The 19087-nt window shown below is 36.1% G+C and overlaps 1 protein-coding gene across 1 annotated transcript in view; it reads right to left on the bottom strand.

Annotated features, from left to right (window-relative positions):
• TLL1 (tolloid like 1) overlaps window positions 1-19087 on the bottom strand; it is a 337312-nt gene that overhangs the window by 40465 nt on the left and 277760 nt on the right. The window contains exons 13-17 of the mRNA XM_055405024.2: window positions 14612-14807; window positions 12784-12909; window positions 11038-11198; window positions 7867-8047; window positions 963-1088 (exon numbers count right to left, since the gene is read on the bottom strand). Coding sequence (XP_055260999.1) covers window positions 963-1088; window positions 7867-8047; window positions 11038-11198; window positions 12784-12909; window positions 14612-14807 — 790 coding nt within the window. The remainder of the gene's footprint in view (window positions 1-962; window positions 1089-7866; window positions 8048-11037; window positions 11199-12783; window positions 12910-14611; window positions 14808-19087) is intronic.

The following is a 19087-nucleotide window of genomic DNA, read 5'->3' as shown; positions in this document are numbered from 1 at the left end:
AAAAAAGAAAAAAATCTTGCATATAATTCTGTGCTATGTAATTAATTTAGTGAAATAGAGGGAAAAAAATGTGACGTGACCCTATTTGAATGAAGCTAATGGAATGAGGGTCAACTCAGGGTATTCTGTAGGATTCAAATGTGCATACAAAGAATTGCTATTAATTGTGGTTCTAGTCAGGCACCTACCACTCTACCTGTGCTAATGATCTGTCTTAGTAATAAATCCAAGTTAAATAGAAAGCTTTATTTTCTTTTTAAACAAAATAGAAATAAGGAAGGAAGAATTAAGATCTGAGTACTATATCTTTTCCCCATGTAGGTCATATTGGCTGAGGAGATGAAGATAACTGTCTATAAAACCTTGGAATATAGTAAGAACGTAGGACCAAAAACAGATATGCTAATACTGTGCCACTAAGATGCTGTGTGTGTATGTGTGTGTGTTGGGGAGGGGGGTGGGAAACCATGACTTAAAACTCTAAATGGCACAGTATTTTCAAATGTCTTTTTTATGGTAGGCATTTGAGTTTGAGATGCCTGGTATTTAAAGTGACAGCATTCATGCATCACATATATAAGATATGTTGGGGAGGGAAATTAAACCAAATGCAAAGCATTTAGCAGCAGTTTAAATATGGAGACAGGAATGAGACCTGTTACATGAAGACTGGCGGATAATGCAGTGCTTTCCTGGCTGCCAGACGGCATCACGGCAGCTCCTGCATCTGTTATACAGTTATTCTAATGCCACCTAGGCATGATGTGCAGAACCTTGAGGTAATACAAAGTTTCCAACAGTATGACTTGGATCTTTGAACACTGGGCATATTTTTATTTTTGACATTTGAACAGTTAACAATTACTTCTCACTGATATGATTAACTCTACCTGGAAGCAGTGCATTAGCCAAACTGCATGAAGTTCTAGATATCATCAGAGAAAATGACCTTTCTTTCATACCTTCCTTGCAATCGTGCTTATTTTCATGCAGCACAAATCCGTTTCGGCACTGACACAGGTAGCTTCCCACTGTGTTGACACACTCATGCTGACACCCTCCATTATCCTTAGAACACTCGTCTTTGTCTAGCAAAGAGACAACCACATAGATTAGTAAGCCACTTCAAAAATGAAGGGTATCAAAGGAGAACCATTTAGTTGTAGTTAATATTGGCAAGGGGTAAGCTAAATCACAGCTTTCCCTGTTCCCAAAATAAAGCAAAACAAAATTATAGTGACTTAGTTCTACCAAGTCCTTGTTTAACTCGGAGCCTTGTGCCATGAGTTGAATTTTCGAGATCACTTACACTAGGATGACAACATGTAGTCCTCTTCCATTCCTCTACTGGAGTTTTGAGTAGGGCAGAGGAAATAAAAGAATCTTTTCCCAAATAATCCTAGAAATTTATTGTCAATTTTTAAAATCAATTAAAAATTGTGAATAGTTTGAATAAATGCAAATAGAGGCATATAAATGGAGGGAAATCCCTCACTATGGCATAAGACAGAGGCCAAACAAGGTTCCAAGATTTGTGTGCAATCATTTTTAAAAATCACTCATTATAACTACTGTAGCTGATTTTTTTCATTAACTTTGCAGTTATGCTTAGCATTAATAAATCTGGATATTTTATAAGATTCCAAGACAGAAAAAGGCATCATTAGATTATCCTGAAGAAGAAACAATTAATATATTTTAAATTAATCTACTCAAGCAAACCAGTTAATTAATATGTAATTCCATGAAGGAGCTTTTAGTATGCTAGAAGTAAAGGTTAAGATAGGAAATACGAGCTCTATGAAATAACCAAAAAATTCACTACAGGGAAAAAAATCCCAACTCTATTAGCAGGCAGTCAATTCAGTGAGAGGCATCAGCCACATGTTATGTTGCTTAGCAGTCATTCCATGAATGGCTAGTCCATTAAAGTCAAAACCGGCCTCTGCTCCTGACACACACATATGATGGTTCTTCACTCAGACCTTCCCCACTCCCACAGCACGGAGAACAAAAAGGACACATGACAGTCACATCAGAGATTAGGCTGAATTCAAAAGTTACAACGTCAACTGATTTTTCTAGTGAGAGTTTGTGAGCTCATGGTGGCACACAAATCAGTTCAGTTCAGTTCAGTTCAGTTCAGTCGCTCAGTCGTGTCCGACTCTCCGCGACCCCATGTGGAGACGGGTGTAGGAAAGACATTTCCTCCAATAATCTGATACTAATATTTGTGAATGCATTTAATTTTTCCCATTTTGGTGACTGATAACATGACATAGCACATGCATGCTCCTGGGATATATTCATGCGTTGGCAATATCAGAACATACATACAGGCAGTCTCGAAATTTTTAAGAACATATCAGGATCAATATATCTGCAATTTATGTGTTCTCTACTTGTACTTAAGACTTCCATAACACTTTTAATACTTAAATATTCAAGCTAAGCAAACAAGAAAAAAAAAGCATAGAATAAAGAAAATATATCTCTAAAAGAGCATCAAATATTAAAGTGCATAAGAAATCAGAAATTAATAGAAAGTATCCTTGCAAGATTAATTTTCAAGAAGTTCATAATTTGGAAGTACTATTACCTTAATTGTGAAAACTACAGGAGATGTTTGTAAATGGCCCATGCGGAAAGGATGAGTGGTGAACTAGATAGACTTCCTACTCCCAGTCACTACCCATATTTCCTAGTTCAGACAATCAGGAGATGATTTACGTTTCTTATTTTAATATGCCTTTCCAGGGGCTGTTTACTGAAAATGCTTTGGAAAAATACTTCTTTATGAGTTGATGACAAATACTCTGCATCACTGTAAATGGAAAGAGCTAATTAAAAAATTCCTGGTGTTAGAATTACTCTGAAATAGATACATATTTCTTATAAAATATTTATCTAATGATTGTTTGATAATCTTAAAATCTGATATAGTGAACTATGATTGTACTCTAGATCAACCAGATTTTTGAGAGTTGGTTGGAAATCTAACAATTGTAAGTATTTTACATTTAAGAAATTAGTTTACATTTGCAATTGACTGGTAAACAGGTTGCTCAGTGACAAACCTATCGGAGCAGTGACCACCTGAGTTATCCCTTCATTTGGATCTGTTAGACTGCCATGCATGAGAGACAAAAAATGTTTAAAAAGAACACAGGTTAATATGCTAAATTCTTCAACCCATAGTCATTTTATAATGAAAATAATTTCAAAACATAAAATATTTCTAACATTTAAAGTTCACTGTAGTAGAAATATAATGTTGCTACGTGATATTTCTAAGGAGAGTTATTTTCTTTAGATTTGATAGAACATAATCCGATTTGTGGTCATGGTAACTACAGAGAAATAAAGTTGAAAGTGAAGCAATTCATATTTGAATAATAGTTTTGTAGCCAGTGTTTCATATTTCTGTTGTGCTGGCAAAATAATAATAATTTAAAAATAAGTTTTAGAGAAGGAATAAGAAAATGAGGAACAAGAGGGAGAAGATTTTATATATCATACTAAGTATCTTATTATTTTTCAGTGTCCCAATTAATTAATGTATCCTTCTTCCCTACATCAAACATTGCTTAATATAATCAATGTTACATGAAATTAAGAGCTATTAAATATATTGCTAGAATATATGTGTAAGCTAATCTAAACTAAGCTAAAATTCAAAACTGGGCAAAAAAGCAGCATATAAAATTCATCATGCCCAGCAAAGCAGTGTATAAAACTGCCCACACATGCCAAATATCAATATGAAAAGAGAAAACTTCAGTAAACATTGGAATACTTGAAATTATCCAATATCAGACTTTTTACATCACGCAGACAAAGAAAGCTATTTATTTAACTTAATGTCATTAAAAAAGAGTTACACAAATATATTTTGAATATTTTATAAAAATCATCAAATTTGAGGGAAAAACATTAGCTAATATAATTCTGTTTTCATTTTCTTTCCTTTTTATCTTCTTAGGACACAAACTACAAATATTTTGAACAATGAAAATCCCAAGGAAGAAAGAAGGAAGGAGGATGCGGAGTTTTAAAAATTTCTCAGACTGTCTGTGTAATAAATTCAATAATTGATCATTCTGTCAATGATTCATTTCAAATTTTCTAGCATTTTCATACTGTCAGCATGGGATTTTAAGAACTGTTTTTATTTTTTTATTTTATTTTTTAAAATTTTTTAAAATTTTTTATTGGAGGCTAATTATTTTGCAATATTATATTGGTTGATTTTGCCATACATTGACATGAATCCGCCTCGGGTAAATAGAAATAAATGTCTTATTGAGCAGAAATAGAAATATTTAATTTTTCAGATGGCAATTATCCTCCTTCTTAGGAATGCACATATCTGATTTCCATTCTTTCATGTTAGATGAAGGAAAGGTCCATTATTATGGAAAAAGGACATGGCATTTTCCCATCAGAGGTCTGCAGAGTATCTCTGAGACTATCAGAGACCATCAGTCTATGAATAATACATACTGGATGGAACTGAAGTGGTAACCTGTATCAAGTTCTTGCAAGATTCAAAAATAAAAATTTTCTCTTTGCAGAAAGCTTCCATGTCTGTAAGAAAAAGAAGTAAAGGGTCCACGCACCAGAACAGAACAATATATGAGCAGATACACTTACGATAAATGCTCAGATATAAAATAAACATCTTACACACTCATGCATACACACATACACATCTCATGTGAAAAGCAAAGGAGAAAAGGAAAGATATAAGCATCTGAATGCAGAGTTCGAAAGAATAACAAGGAGAGATAAGAAAGCCTTCCTCAGCGATCAATGCAAAGAAATAGAGGAAAACAACAGAATAGGAAAAACAAGAGATCTCTTCAAGAAAAATAGAGCTATCAAGGGAACATTTCATGCAAAGATGGGCTCGATAAAGGACAGAAATGGTATGGACCTAACAGAAGCAGAAGATATTAAGAAGAGGTGGCAAGAATACACAGAAGAACTGTACAAAAAAGATCTTCACGATGAAGATAATCATGATGGCGAGATTACTCACTGGAACCAGACATCTTGGAATGTGAAGTCAAGTGGGCCTTAGAGAGCATCACTACGAACAAAGCTAGTGGAGGTGATGGAATTCCAGTTGAGCTATTTCAAATCTTGAAAGATGATGCTGTGAAAGTGCTGCACGCAATATGCCAGCAAATTTGGAAAACTCAGCAGTGGCCACAGGACTGGAAAAGGTCAGTCTTCATTCCAATCCCAAAGAAAGGCAATGACAAAGAATGCTTGAACTACCGCACAACTGAACTCATATCACACGCTAATAAAGCCATGCTCAAAATTCTCCAAGCCAGGCTTCAGCAATATGTGAACCGTGAACTCCCAGATGTTCAAGCAGGTTTTAGAAAAGGCCAGAGATCAAATTGCCAACGTCCGCTGGATCATGGAAAAAGCAAGAGAGTGCCAGAAAAACATCTATTTCTGCTTCATTGACTATGCCAAAGCCTTTGACTGTGTAGATCACAATAAACTGTGGAACATTCTGAAAGAGATGGGAATCCCAGACTACCTGACCTGCCTCTTGAGAAACCTGTATTCAGGTCAGAAAGCAACAGTTAAAACTGGACATGTAACAACAGACTGGTTACAAATAGGAAAAGGAGTATGTCAAGGTTATATATTGTCACCCTGTTTATTTAACTTATATGCAGAGTGCATCATGAGGAACGCTGGGCTGGAAGAAGCACAAGCTGGAATCAAGATTGCTGGGAGAAATATCAATAACCTCAGATATGCAGATGACACCACCCTTATGGCAGAAAGTAAAGAGGAACTCAAAAGCCTCTTGATGAAAGTGAAAGAGGAGAGTGAAAAGGTTGGCTTGAAGCTCAACATTCAGAAAACAAAGATCATGGCATCTGGTCCCATCACTTCATGTGAAATAGATGGGGAAACAGTGGAAACAGTGTCGACTTTTTATTTTTTTGGGCTCCAAAATCACTGAAGATGCTGATTGCAGCCATGAAATTAAAAGCAGCTTACTCCTTGGAAGGTAAGTTATGACCAACCTAGACAGCATATTGAAAAGCAGAGATACACTGTTCTCCATAGTGGCTGTACTAGTTTGCATTTCCACCAACAGTGTAAGAGGGTTCCTTTCTCTCCACATCCTCTCCAGCATTTATTGCATGTGGACTTTTGGATAGCAGCCATTCTGACTGGTGTGAAATGGTATCTCATTGTGGTTTTGATTTGCATCTCTCTGATTATGAGGGATGTTGAGCAATTTTTCATGTGTTTGTTAGCCATGTTTATGTCTTCTTTGGAGAAATGTCTGTTTAGTTCTTTGGCCCATTTTTTGATTGGGTCGTTTATTTTTCTGGAATTGAGCTACAGGAGCTGCTTGTATATTTTGGAGATTAATCCTTTATCAGTTGCTTCATTTGCTATTATTTTCTCCCATTCTGAAGGTCTTTTCACCAGCAATCGCACTCCTGGGCATACACACCGAGGAAACCAGAATTGAAAGAGACACATGTACTCCAATGTTCATCGCAGCACTGTTTATAATAGCCAGGACATGGAAGCAAACTAGATGTCCATCTGCAGACGAATGGATAAGAAAGCTTTGGTACATATACACAATGGAGTATTATTCAGCCATTAAAAAGAATACATTTGAATCAGTTCTAATGAGGTGGATGAAACTGGAGCCTATTATACAGAGTGAAGTAAGCCAGAAAGAAAAACACCAATACAGTATACTAACACATATATATGGAATTTAGAAAGATGCAAATGATAACCCTGTATATGAGACAGCAAAAGAGACACAGATGTATAGAACAGTCTTTGGGACTCTGTGGGAGAGGGTGAGGGTGGGATGATTTGGGAGAATGGCATTGAAACACGTATGTTGTCATATGTGAAACGAATCACTAGTTCAGGGTTGACGCATGTTATAGGATGCTCGGTCGGGGCTGGTGTGCGGGGATGACCCAGAGGGAGGATAAAGGGAGGAGGGAGGTAGGAGGGGGGTTCAGGAGGGGGGTTCAGGAGGGTGAACTTATGTAAACCCAGGGCGAATTCATGTCAGTGTATGGCAAAACCAACCAATATAATATTGTAAAATAATTTGCCTCCAATAAAAAATAAATTAATTACTTAGAAAAAATAAAAAATCTAAAAAAAATTAAAGAAAAGCAGAGACATTACTTTGTCAACAAAGTCTGTCTAGTCAAGGCTATGGCTTTTCCAGCGGTCATGTGTGGATGTGAGAGTTGGACTATAAAGAAAGCTGAGTGCCAAAGAATTGATACTTTTGAACTGTGGTGTTGGAGAAGACTTTTGAGAGTCCCTTGGACTGCAAGGATATTCAACTAGTCCGTCCTAAAGGCAATCAGTCCTGGGTGTTCATTGGAAGGACTGATGCTAAAGCTGAAACTCCAATACTTTGGCCACCTGTTGCAAAGAGCTGACTCATTGGAAAGAACCCTGATGCTGGGAAAGATTGAGGGCAGGAGGAGAAGGGGACGACAGAGGATGAGATGTTGGATGGCATCACCGACTCGATGGACATGGGTTTGGGTGGACTCCAGGATTTGGTGATGGACACGGAGGCCTAGCATGCTGCGGTTCACGGGGTCGCAAAGTGTTGGAGCCGCCTGAGTAACTGAACTGAACTGATTGCATTTCATAGGGCCATTATTATTAATATCGTAACTTTAAGTAAAAAAGTATTAAAGTAGGATAAATGTTCATGGATTCAGTGTACCTCCAAGCTTATTTATAGAAAACTATGCAGAATGGATAGCATGCAATTTAAGCCAATCCACCTTGAAAGTCTGTTATACACACGCAGCGTGAGAATACTGGTACCTGAGAAGAAATGTGCTTTGAAGCCCTTCTTGGACACAGTATTGTCAGATTTGAATTCTATTCTCATGTTGTTGAACTGGGATGTGATCACTTCAGGCACGTCAGCACCACAGTATTTGCCATGCAATTTAGACTCAGAAGAGAGACCACTCCAAATCTCCACATAATCGTACTTGCATACCTAGAAATAAACAGGGTTACTGTAATCACCAAATTTGAAAGCATCAGATAATTGACAGTTATTTTTTAAAAATTTATTTTGTTTTTCCCTTTTCACTCCTGTGGTAGTCTAACTGGATTAACAGGTCCAAAAATATAGACTTAAGGAAAACTGAGGTGAGTGATGGGTATTTGTTAAACAATATGTACGATTTGAACTCTCCATATTACGTGTGCCTTGTAATATGTCAACCTAAATTACTGGTCTTTGTGATATTAATTAAATAATGAATAAGCAAATAAGTTTTCTATCTACTTTACTACCACTTCAACTTTTATTTAAGAGGGCTCTGACACAAAAATAGAATAATGTTACTGAGGCTAAAGTTGTTTCCTATTGACTTTCCTTTTGGATATCAATATAATGAATGAAACAATGAAGTGATAACGTAACTCAGTATTCTATAAGTCAAGATTTTGCTCATGCCTTTATTTTAGATAGCCAAGAATTTAAACTATGAAAATGCACAGAATTTTTTAACAGAATTCGACACAGTAACCTCATCGTAAGTTTTAGATTTCTAGGATATGTTAGAGCCTATAAAGCCTCCTTCCATGAATAAAGCCTGCTACCTTGAGAAAAATGTCTTCAACCACAATGCACCATTTATTTAAAACCATCTACCTATCTTTCTCCTAAACATAAATTTCTATCCTTTGGAACTTCTACCAACTATGAATCAAAATGCCATTTCTGCCATAACTAACAACTTTACGGAAAATCAGAAAGTAGAAGCCATTCAATACTAAGCTCACATTACATTGCAGAACTGGTAGGAAGAGTCCCATTTTCAAAACAGCTCTGATCATGTGAAAGCTTTTCTAAGGTTTCTGTAAAAATGCTTTCTTAATTTTAATATTTCCCTAAATTTCAGACAATTATTAAAGAAAAATGATGCTTCGTGTGGATAAAGTATGTGAGAAAAATAAATTGCAGCAGTTTTTCCATCATAAAACTTATACATGTTGTGAAGAAGACCTCAAAATGTCCACAGAGGTCTAAAATTGTACAATTCTCTGAAATATCAGTTCATTGCATTTCAGACTTTAATTTCCATAAAGGAAACACAAAAGTCTGCACTTCTTTTCATCTCAAAACCAGCTATTGTTTGTTTAGTTGTGAAGTCACGTCCAACTCTTTTTGCGACATCATGCACGATAGCCACTCCAAGCTTCTCTGTCCGTGAGATTTCTCAGGCAAGAGTTCTGGAGTGGGTTGCCATTTCCTTCTTCAGGGAATCTTCCTGACTCAGAGATCAGACCTGTGTTTCCTGCATCGTTGGGTGGAGTGTTTACCACTGAGCTTCTTGGGAAGTCCCACCTCAAAGCCATTAATAAGAGACTAAAAATGCACACAAATGCCTTGACTACTACAAATAAAAATTTTAAAAAATTATTTAAAAAGTAGGAAAAGTGGGAGGGGCAAAAAAGAAGCAAAGATACATATACAATACAAAATTATGGCATAAAACCCACAATTATTACCAATAATATTACCCAGGAGTACAGATACATTGGGCTTCCCTGGTGGCTCAGTTAGTAAGGAATCTGCCTGCAATGTGGGAGACCCAGGTTCAAACCCTGGGTGGGGAGGATCCCCTGGAGAAGGATATGACAACAGTTTTCAGTATTCTTGCCTGGGAAATCCCAAGGACAGAGGAGCCTCGTGGCCTACGGTCCATGGGATCACAAAGAGTCGGACACAACTGAACGATTAAACCACCACAGATACATTATATTTCTGTTCTTCACTTATTTGCAATTGTTCAACAAATATACATCAAAGACAAAATAAATTTTATGAGTGAATTTTATCATACTTTTCAATCTTAATTCATTTTAAATTGGGCTTCCCTGGTGGCTCAGCTGCAATTCAGGAGACCCTGGTTCACTTCCTGGGTTGGGAAGATCCTCTGGAGAAGCGATAGGCTATCCACTCCAGTATTCTTATGCTTCCCTGGTGGCTCAACTGGTAAAGAATCTGCCTGTGATGTGGGAGACCTGGGTTTGATCCCTGGATTGCAAAAATCCCCTGGAGAAGGGAAATGGCTATCCACTCCAGTATTCTGACCTGGAGAATTCCATGGACTGTATAGTTCATGGGGTGGCAAATAGTGGGCACAACTGAACAACTTTCACCTTTACTTTTTAATTTTAAAATAAAGAAAAAAAGTTTCTGGGAGAAAAGATGTGGAAGTTAGAGAAAATGAAACAAAGTTCAAAAGCTCAAACGAAACAAACTTTTGTTACATTTTCCCTGGACTTAAAACAGTATTGACCAGTCACACAAGACACAGTTTTAAAGTTGTCATTTCTAGGGTTGACATTCTGTTTGAATTTGGTGCTTGTGTACTAGCACATAGGAATTTTCAAATAAATTATTTCACTTGTTTAAAAGTGATCACCTAACAGAAAACTGGACTTTTACTATGGTAAACTATAAAAGTAAAGAAAGAAAAGATATGTCAACCAGATGCATCTTTTATTGAGGTTAAAAATTCATCTTTGTGAATCGTAAGCATAATGCAAAACTAGTTATATAATGAAAATATATCCATTTCCACTAGTGAAATATACCAGGTTCTTCCAAAAAGGAATTTTTGTTATGATTCAACAAGTGAATTTCGGTTTGGTTTTCTAGGAAAGTCTATGTGACAGGACCCCAGTGTTTTAATAGTGCTTCAAAAAATCTGGAAAATGCTGGGAGTAATTGTCAATCTCCTAGAGACAGTCTAAATCATCCAGTGCCAACAGGAATTATAAGCAGTTGCAGAAATAAGAAATAGAGCAAAAAAAGACTAGAGTATCTATACTTGTTTCTTGTCTTCCTCTCTCCCTCTTTCCTGCTTTCCCTGCTTCCTGCCCTCCCTCCTTCCTTTCTTTATTAGTTTTCCAGATCACCATTAGGGATTCCTAAAACACTTTATAAAAACATATTTATTATTCACTTACTTCATTGCCCTCCAATTCAAAAAACTCAAACTTCATAGAAATTCTGTACTGTGTTGGTGCGACCACTTGCCATATACAGTGTTTGTTGGGAGGGTATTCCTTGGGCCATCCTGGAGTGGTTATGGTGCCATTCAGCTTTGTAAGAAGTCCGCCACAAGCCGCTGGAAAGAAAGAAAAAGGAAAGTTTGTCCTAATAAATCTATCCCCTTCTTAGCACCTTTCCACTAATAATCAAACATCTCAGCATAAATTTCAACCATCTTCTGAATTTTTCAAAATTTAGAAAACTGCAGTCTTTAGTACAACAATTTGAATCATCCAATCCCATTTGTAAGTTTGGAGCCAAGAAAGTGATGGCTGAACTGCAACATTTTAGGTTCTTTTAAAGTTGTCTGAGCAATATAAAGAAACCTGGGTGTCAGTTTTCTTATCTTTTAAATGGATATGATATCTATACCATATGATTGCTGTAAAAATTCGTAAAAAGATATGTAAAGCCTATTGTAGTAAGACCAAAATCAATTACTTATTTCCCCAAACTCTTTCATTTTTTTTCCAAGACAAGAAACTCTTAGGAAGAGTTAGTTGAGCTAGCAGGCAAGGTAAACTATAGTAAATAGAGCATATTTGTTATTCCCAAAACTCCATTTAAACTGGTTTTCTTTCCCTTTTGGGTGATCTATTTAAAAGAGGTACTACAAGGAGATCAAAGCAGTCAGTTATAAATGAAATCAACCCTGAATATTTATTGGAAGGACTGATGCTGAAGCTCCAAATTTTGGCCATCTAATGGGAAGAACTGACTCATTGGAAAAGACCCTGATGATATGAAAAATTGAGGGCAAGAGGAGAAGGGGGCAACAGAAGATGAGATGGTTGGATGGCATCACTGACTCAATGGACATAAGTTTGAGCAAACTGCAGGAGATAGTGAAGGACAAGGGAAGCCTGGTGTGTTGCAGTCCATGGGGTTTCAAGGAGTCCAACATGACTGAGCAGCTGAACAACAACAACTATTTATGTTACCACTCATTCTTACTGATAGTGAAATTAGGAAAATTAGACTATTTAAAAGCAAGTTAAGTGAAAGGAAGGACTTCCCTCATAGTTCCGTCTGTAAAGAATCTGCCTGCAATGCAGGGGACCTGGTTTCGATTCCTGGGTTGGGAAGACCCTCTGGAGAAGGAAATGGCAACCCACTCCAGTGTTCTCACTTGGAGAATCCCGTGGACAGAGGAGCCTGGCGGGCTACAGTCCATGGGATTGCAAGAGTCAGACATGACATAGCGACTAAACCACCACCATCAGTGAAAGGAATGTATTATACACAGTTCCTAATTAATTCCTAAGGAGTCAAGAGTTAGCTAAAGTAATTGGTCTATTTAATTGTTTTTGTGTATATATGCATATACATGTACATCTGTGTATGCATGTTAACTAATATAAATATTATCATATTTATACATATATTTTTAAAGCTATCTGTACTTTCAGGTTTACCATATTTGATAAATTTCTAAAGTGTAAAAATATTTATGTTAGAGTCACAGAAATAGCCACATAACTTTCTTTTTATCTTGTATACAATATCCTCTGTTTTAAAGATAGTGTATTTTCTTTGTGATTGCATCTATTTTATTCTTGCTTAAAAAGGAGGCAGAAAGAGAGAAAGAGAATGAGACTGCATGAGAAAAAGGCATGGGTAGGGTTTCAGGCAGGGAACACCATGTGCAAATCCAGTCCCACCTTCGCAGGTCCTTCTGTCGGGTCCCAGCTCATAGCCAGGCTCACAGGAGCACTGGTAGCTGCCCAGCGTGTTCAGACAGTGCTGCTCACAGCCGCCACGGTCAGGCTTGGCACACTCATCTTCCTCTATAAGAGTGACAACAATTAGAGAACAGCTATTTTGTTTTTATATACTAATGTGTAAAATTTTTTGAAAATGTGATGTTTAATAGTTTTGAATGAAACTGAAACAATTGATTTCTTCAACAAAATAACAGGAAAAATTTGCAAGCCCTTGATGGATGACATAAGAATCCACGTCACTGCAACCTAAAAATTGTGTGAGAATCAGAAGGACTGGGTCAACTGATGATCACCTTATCTCAGACGCAGCATGTGTTTTTTTCTGAATTTAAAGTTAAAGGAGATTACTAAGACGTAGAGATTTTTCTGAATGAAATAAAAAACTTACTGAAAGAACATTAATTCATCTGTTCATTTCATAGTATAGTTTGCTAGGTAGCCTGAAAAATGCTTTTAAAGAAATAGCATTATTAATAAATAAATTATGGTGGCAAAAAATTAAAAAGGAAAAAAGTAAAAAAAATTTCTAGACCTCTTTAAATTAAAACATTCAGTATTTTTTATATAGAGATGTTGATTCAGAAAATACATAATTCCATATTTTATAAACATTAATTATTTTAATTGTATGTGGTAACATAAAAAATATACATAATAGACATGTGAAACATATATATTATTCTAAGAAAACACATATGACAAGGTACTTCATAATCTCACTCTTCAGGAATAACCTACTCTGAATTAAGAAAACAGTAAAAAATATTCTCTCGAGAAACTATCATCCAACCCAAGCGTTTTGATAACCAAATACAAACATCACATGAGAGACTCTTATAGTATGTTTGTTCTACTATAAAATATAACAAATGGGTAAGATTTAAAGTATGTAAATTTTAATAAATACTTTGAATACGTATACCCTAAGTGCCAAGGTTCTCTGCCTTTCAATTCAATGGTGAATAACACCCAGGGAAATCAATTTGCTCTTTGAACAACAAAAATGTCTAGATATTTTTCACACTTTGACAACTGAATTCATCACTTATTCTTTAAAATGTATCACAGAGGAAATTTATTTTCTCTATTAAAAATTTTATTCTACAATAACACAGTTAACCTAAATGTCTGAATTTTCAAGAAGCAAATCTGATGCCATTATTTACACTGAAACAGCTTTCTTTTTACCCTACAAATGTACATCATGCATGGGACACGAAAATAAAATATAATTATACAATTCAAAATTAAAAATAATCAGTAATAATTCTTTGTCAAAAAGACATTTTAAGGGATCAGAATATTCTACTAAGGAGGCCACACATTGTTTGTAATGTGGTAGAATGCTGCTCTCTAAGTATGGAAAGTGCTGCCACCTGGAAATAAATTGATTAAATATATGTCAGTAATCCCCTTCTGGTTATAAACTCTTTGCTGTTTATATTGCAAATATTTCCTCTTATCTAAATATCCCTTTCTGGGTTTTGCTATTTTGACTCTTTCCTAAAAACCGGACGATAGAAAATCCTAATGGATTTCCTATCCTGTGCTACAAATCTGTAGATTCTAGTTTTCTTTTTTTTTTAAACCAGTAAACTTTTCCATCAAAAACCATAAAAATATTGATATCTCTATGAAGACTGCATACTTCAGCCTTCAATATTACTCTATTTCTTCCCTGCCTCAAAGCTAAATACATTTACTACATAATACTATATTTATCCTTGACAAAGAGAAGCTTACATTTTAAATGATTCCAAATTACCTTTAAAAAAACTGGCAGCAAACCCTGCCTTGTTCACGGTTCCATCAGAAACAAACTTCATCCACAAGGTATTGGAGGTAGATCTGATATCTTCAGGTTTGTCATACCCACAAAAACGTCCTATCAAAGGACTACTTTCATTGGTTCCATCTCGAACTTCTAGATAGTCATAGGCACAATTGTCATGTCTTTCAATCTGTAATAGTAAAAATATGTGATCTATCTCATTAACAGACAAAACAGTTTCTATAAAAAGAGCATTATGTATTATCAGTGCCATGGTCCTAACTAACATGGCCATATAACAAATTATTTACACAAAAGAGAGCACTTCTGATGACTTGTGCATGGTAATATCACACTGTCCATGAATAAAGGGTGTATTAATCTGGTAAAGAAAGAGAAAATATCTATGAAAAAGTGTACCCACATGCATTAGGATCATAGAAGTTAGCTGCCTTTTAAAATGGGATGACCCAGAGGGATGATATGGGGAGGGAGGTGGGAGGGGGGTTCAAGATGGGGAACACATGACAAGATGGGGATTCATGTCAATGTATGGCAAAACCAATACAATATTGTAAAGTAATTAGCTTCCAATTAAAATAAATAAATTAAAAAAAATAAAATGGAATAAAAATACAAGTAGTAATTCTTTGGAAAACAGAATTTTAAAAATTCCAGCTTTAAAATTATCATTAGAAATCTGGGCTAGATATCCTATAAGCAATACATAATTTGTTCTGAAACATAACCAATAATTACAATAATTGCTCATAACTGATCAACAAAATCATTATTTTATCATTAGGCTGAATTCATATTTTATTGACAAATGTTGCATAGTTTCAGGTTATACATATCTTTCTGAAGGAAAATTTGATAATATGAGAATACAATTCTTCTTAGTCTATGAATCCTTTATCCATAGATAGCATAGCTGTGAGTGAGATGACTCCACTATGGAACTAGCACTAGCTGCCTTCTCAGAGTCACAGGGCTTGCTAAATGAGCCCTTTTACCTCAAATCTTTCCTTGTAACCTGTGCATCCTGGATGAGCTTAATCTCTTTCCTAAACAACTAAATGCAAATATTAGCTCAGACTGTTGGCCTATAAGGGGCTTCCCAGGTGACTCAGTGTTAAAGAATTCACCTGTCAAAGCGGGAGATGCAGGTTCAGTTAGGGAAAATACCCAGCAGAAGGAAATGGAAACCCACTCTAGTATTATTGCCTGGGACATACCAGGAACAGAGGAGCCTGGTGGACTACACACCATGGGGTCGCAAAGAGTCAGACACAACTTAGTGACTAAACAGCAGCACCTCCAGCAGCAACAGCATTGGCCTTTATAAAGGAGTGATGTTTGTGGACCTATGTTTTAGCTCTAAATTACTAAAAAATCTACAAATTGTTTTATAAATTATAAGACAATTTCTAAATAAATTCTTGCTTCTATATTTTTATAAAAAATGACAACCATAAAATCTTAATAGAGTCAACTACTTATTAAGTATTTGAAGCTGGAAAGCACAGTCATCTATAATTAATAAACCATGAAAAGTATCACATCTTTTCAACCATCATTCAACATACATTTCACTAATTTATGGAATTCTCCTCTTACAAAACAAATGTCAGGGAACATGTTCATTCCATGAACTACAATCTGTATGCATGAAACTGGTGGTAGAGTTGGCTGAAGAAGTCATTTTCTGATTTGTCAATACATTAACAATGATAGTCTTCATATTAGGCAGCATGAAGACAAACAGAAAAAATATACTTTGAAGCAGATTTGGTTAGAACTAAGTACTGCTTTTGCTGCTGCCCTTTTCCCAATCACAAATCAGGATCATTCATTTCTTCATTAAATGTTCACTGCCTGGTTCTACGCTGGGCATTCTTCTCATTCAGTATGCATAGTGTGCTTAGAATACTTCTCACTGCTCAGTATGCATCATTTGTCAAAGTAACAGAGCCTTGCACTCCTGGAAGCAAAGGAACAATAAACAAGGTAAATCATAATCATAAAATGTTGGAAAGTAATATATTCTGTAGAAAAACATGAAGTGAAAGAAGATAGGAAGCATGAAAAGTAGGGGTGGGGTGAGTGAAAGTTGCGATTTTAAATTATACTGTCAGTAGGAGCTCACTGGATTCATAATTCTGGATTTTCCCCTAAAAATGTACTCTCTTTGTGTATGGAATTATGGGAAAGAACTGGAAAATATTTGACATTAAAAAATCTCACTTTTAAAGCATACTTTTGGGACAGTAGCCATTAAATAGGAAAGTGAGGGAGAGCTAGCAGTTGCACGAGGAGTGAATCAGTCACCAGGGGTGACAAGGCTTTCCGACCAGGTTGGACATATCTTCTTCCTCAGTCTTTAACACACTCTTCAAAATCAGAATTCTCTGTAAATATGAGGACATTTCCAAATGGCCAAAGGCTTTTCTTTGGTTAAGGGGACATATAAAATAATATCTGAAACTCTCAAGGTATATAGCTTGATAAAAGAATAAGCAAAACTGAGCAATAACAAAACTGTAGGGAAAATAACCAAAGGTCTCAGCAAGCCAACCTATCTTAACCTGCTTGAGCAATACAAAATAAACTGCTTGCAACTCATGAATCATTTTGAAAGTGGAGGAAAAGGTTATATCAGAAGAGGAAAGGGAATGAGAACACACAATGAGGAAAGAAGCTGCCTGACATAGGTCAATTAATAGGAAAAAATCACATTGTTTCATATTAGAAGTCATACCAGAGGTTAAAAAAAAAAAGAAGGGTAACTTAAAAGGGTTTCGGTTTTTAATTACAGCATGAAGAAAATGAGATAGACAATACTGAAAACAAATTACACTTCATCAATGATTTAAAAGAAATAGGATAATGCATATTTCCCTGTATATAAAACTCACTTTGTTCCTTTAAGAGTTACATGAAAGGTCTCTTTAAATTTACAGCATATTCACTAGTTATACTTAGCAAAAATTTTAAATATTTTATATGATGTGAAGGTGCTCAGTCATGTCTGACTCTTTGCAATCCTGTGGATTGTAGCCTACCAGGCTCCTCCATCCATGGAATGTTCCTGGCAAGAGCACTGGAGTGGGTTGCCACTTCCGTCTCCAGGAGATCTTCCCAACCCTGGTCTCCTGCATTGCAGGCAGACTCTTTACCATCTGAACCACCAGAGAATTCCATTTTTAAAGTGTAAATATCTCATGGGTAAAATGTATAAAAATGATCAATTTTAAGATTGATTCTACCAGTACTTATTTATGAATTACATGTTACTTACATATTAAGTATCATGCACTTGGTATCTTGGGTAAAACAATAGAAATATAAACTGTGACCTCCATGATTTTTGTTTGCATATGGACTTGAGTCTGGGTGAGCTCCCGGAGTTGGTGATGGACAGGGAGGCCTGGCGTGCTGTGATTCATGGGGTCGCGGAGAGTCGGACACGACTGAGCGACTGAACTGAACTGAACTGAACTGAATTGAATGCAATATCAGCACAATAAATCTTCTCTATTGGTGTTAATTACAATTAATATCTCTTTAACTACATCTGCATAGCTGTAATGATGGTGAGCACAAAGGAGAGTTTGAGTTATTTTATTTACGTTATTTGTGTGACAGTTTTAGAGAATGATGGTGGTAGTTTAAGCCACTAAATTGTGTCCTGACTCTCGTGACTCCGTGTACTGTAGCCCTCCAGGCTACTCTGTCCATGGGGTTCTCCAGGCAAGAATACTGGAGCGAGTTGTCGTTTCCTTCTCCAGTATAGAGAATAGGTAGAAATAGATATGTTCAAAGCTAAAAAGTGTATAAGTTCCTTGATGTTACATTACCCTAGGTATACTGGGGAAAAGAACACCAAAGTCAATAATTCATAAAGACAAAAAAAAAAAAAAAAGAAAAAAAGAAAAAGTTCCTTCTTGCTTTGAAGCATGGACATCGTTCACAGATCTGGACTCCGAATGCAGTGTCACACGCAATTACACATTAGCAAATGTTATGGTGGTGCGCGCCTATTATAGACTTTAAGGTAGTCAGAGCACACCCACTTAGGAGCGGCGAGTTTACCATAAAGTACATAGACCTAATGTGCATACATGTAAAACAAGAAAAGCGATATTAAGCTCTGAAGATGTTTTTAGGAAATTGACGTATAAATGGTACTGGAAGTAGATCCAATACACGGAGAAGGAAAAACAAGTACAAACCTTAGGCAGAAGGGATGGATATTACATTTCATTACTAAGTGGAGGGTCCATGTTTTTACTGGTATGTTAGAGAAGAAGCATCGAAAAGCTAAGTTCTTTTATTTAGCAAGATCTGAAATCAAATATAATTTAAAATAGCCAGCCTCTCACTCTAACACTGCCAGCCAGGACAGAGCTCTGTGGTTAGTGACAGGGTGGGGCAGAGATTGGGGTGTGTGTGGGGGAGCTCTAAGAC

The sequence above is a fragment of the Moschus berezovskii genome, chromosome 19 (assembly GCF_049115385.1).
Source record: "Moschus berezovskii isolate FMDL1 chromosome 19, NW_MosBer_1.0, whole genome shotgun sequence".
NCBI lineage: Eukaryota > Metazoa > Chordata > Mammalia > Artiodactyla > Moschidae > Moschus > Moschus berezovskii.
Note: the sequence above shows the minus strand (reverse complement) of the source record. Positions and strands in the feature narration are given on the sequence as shown.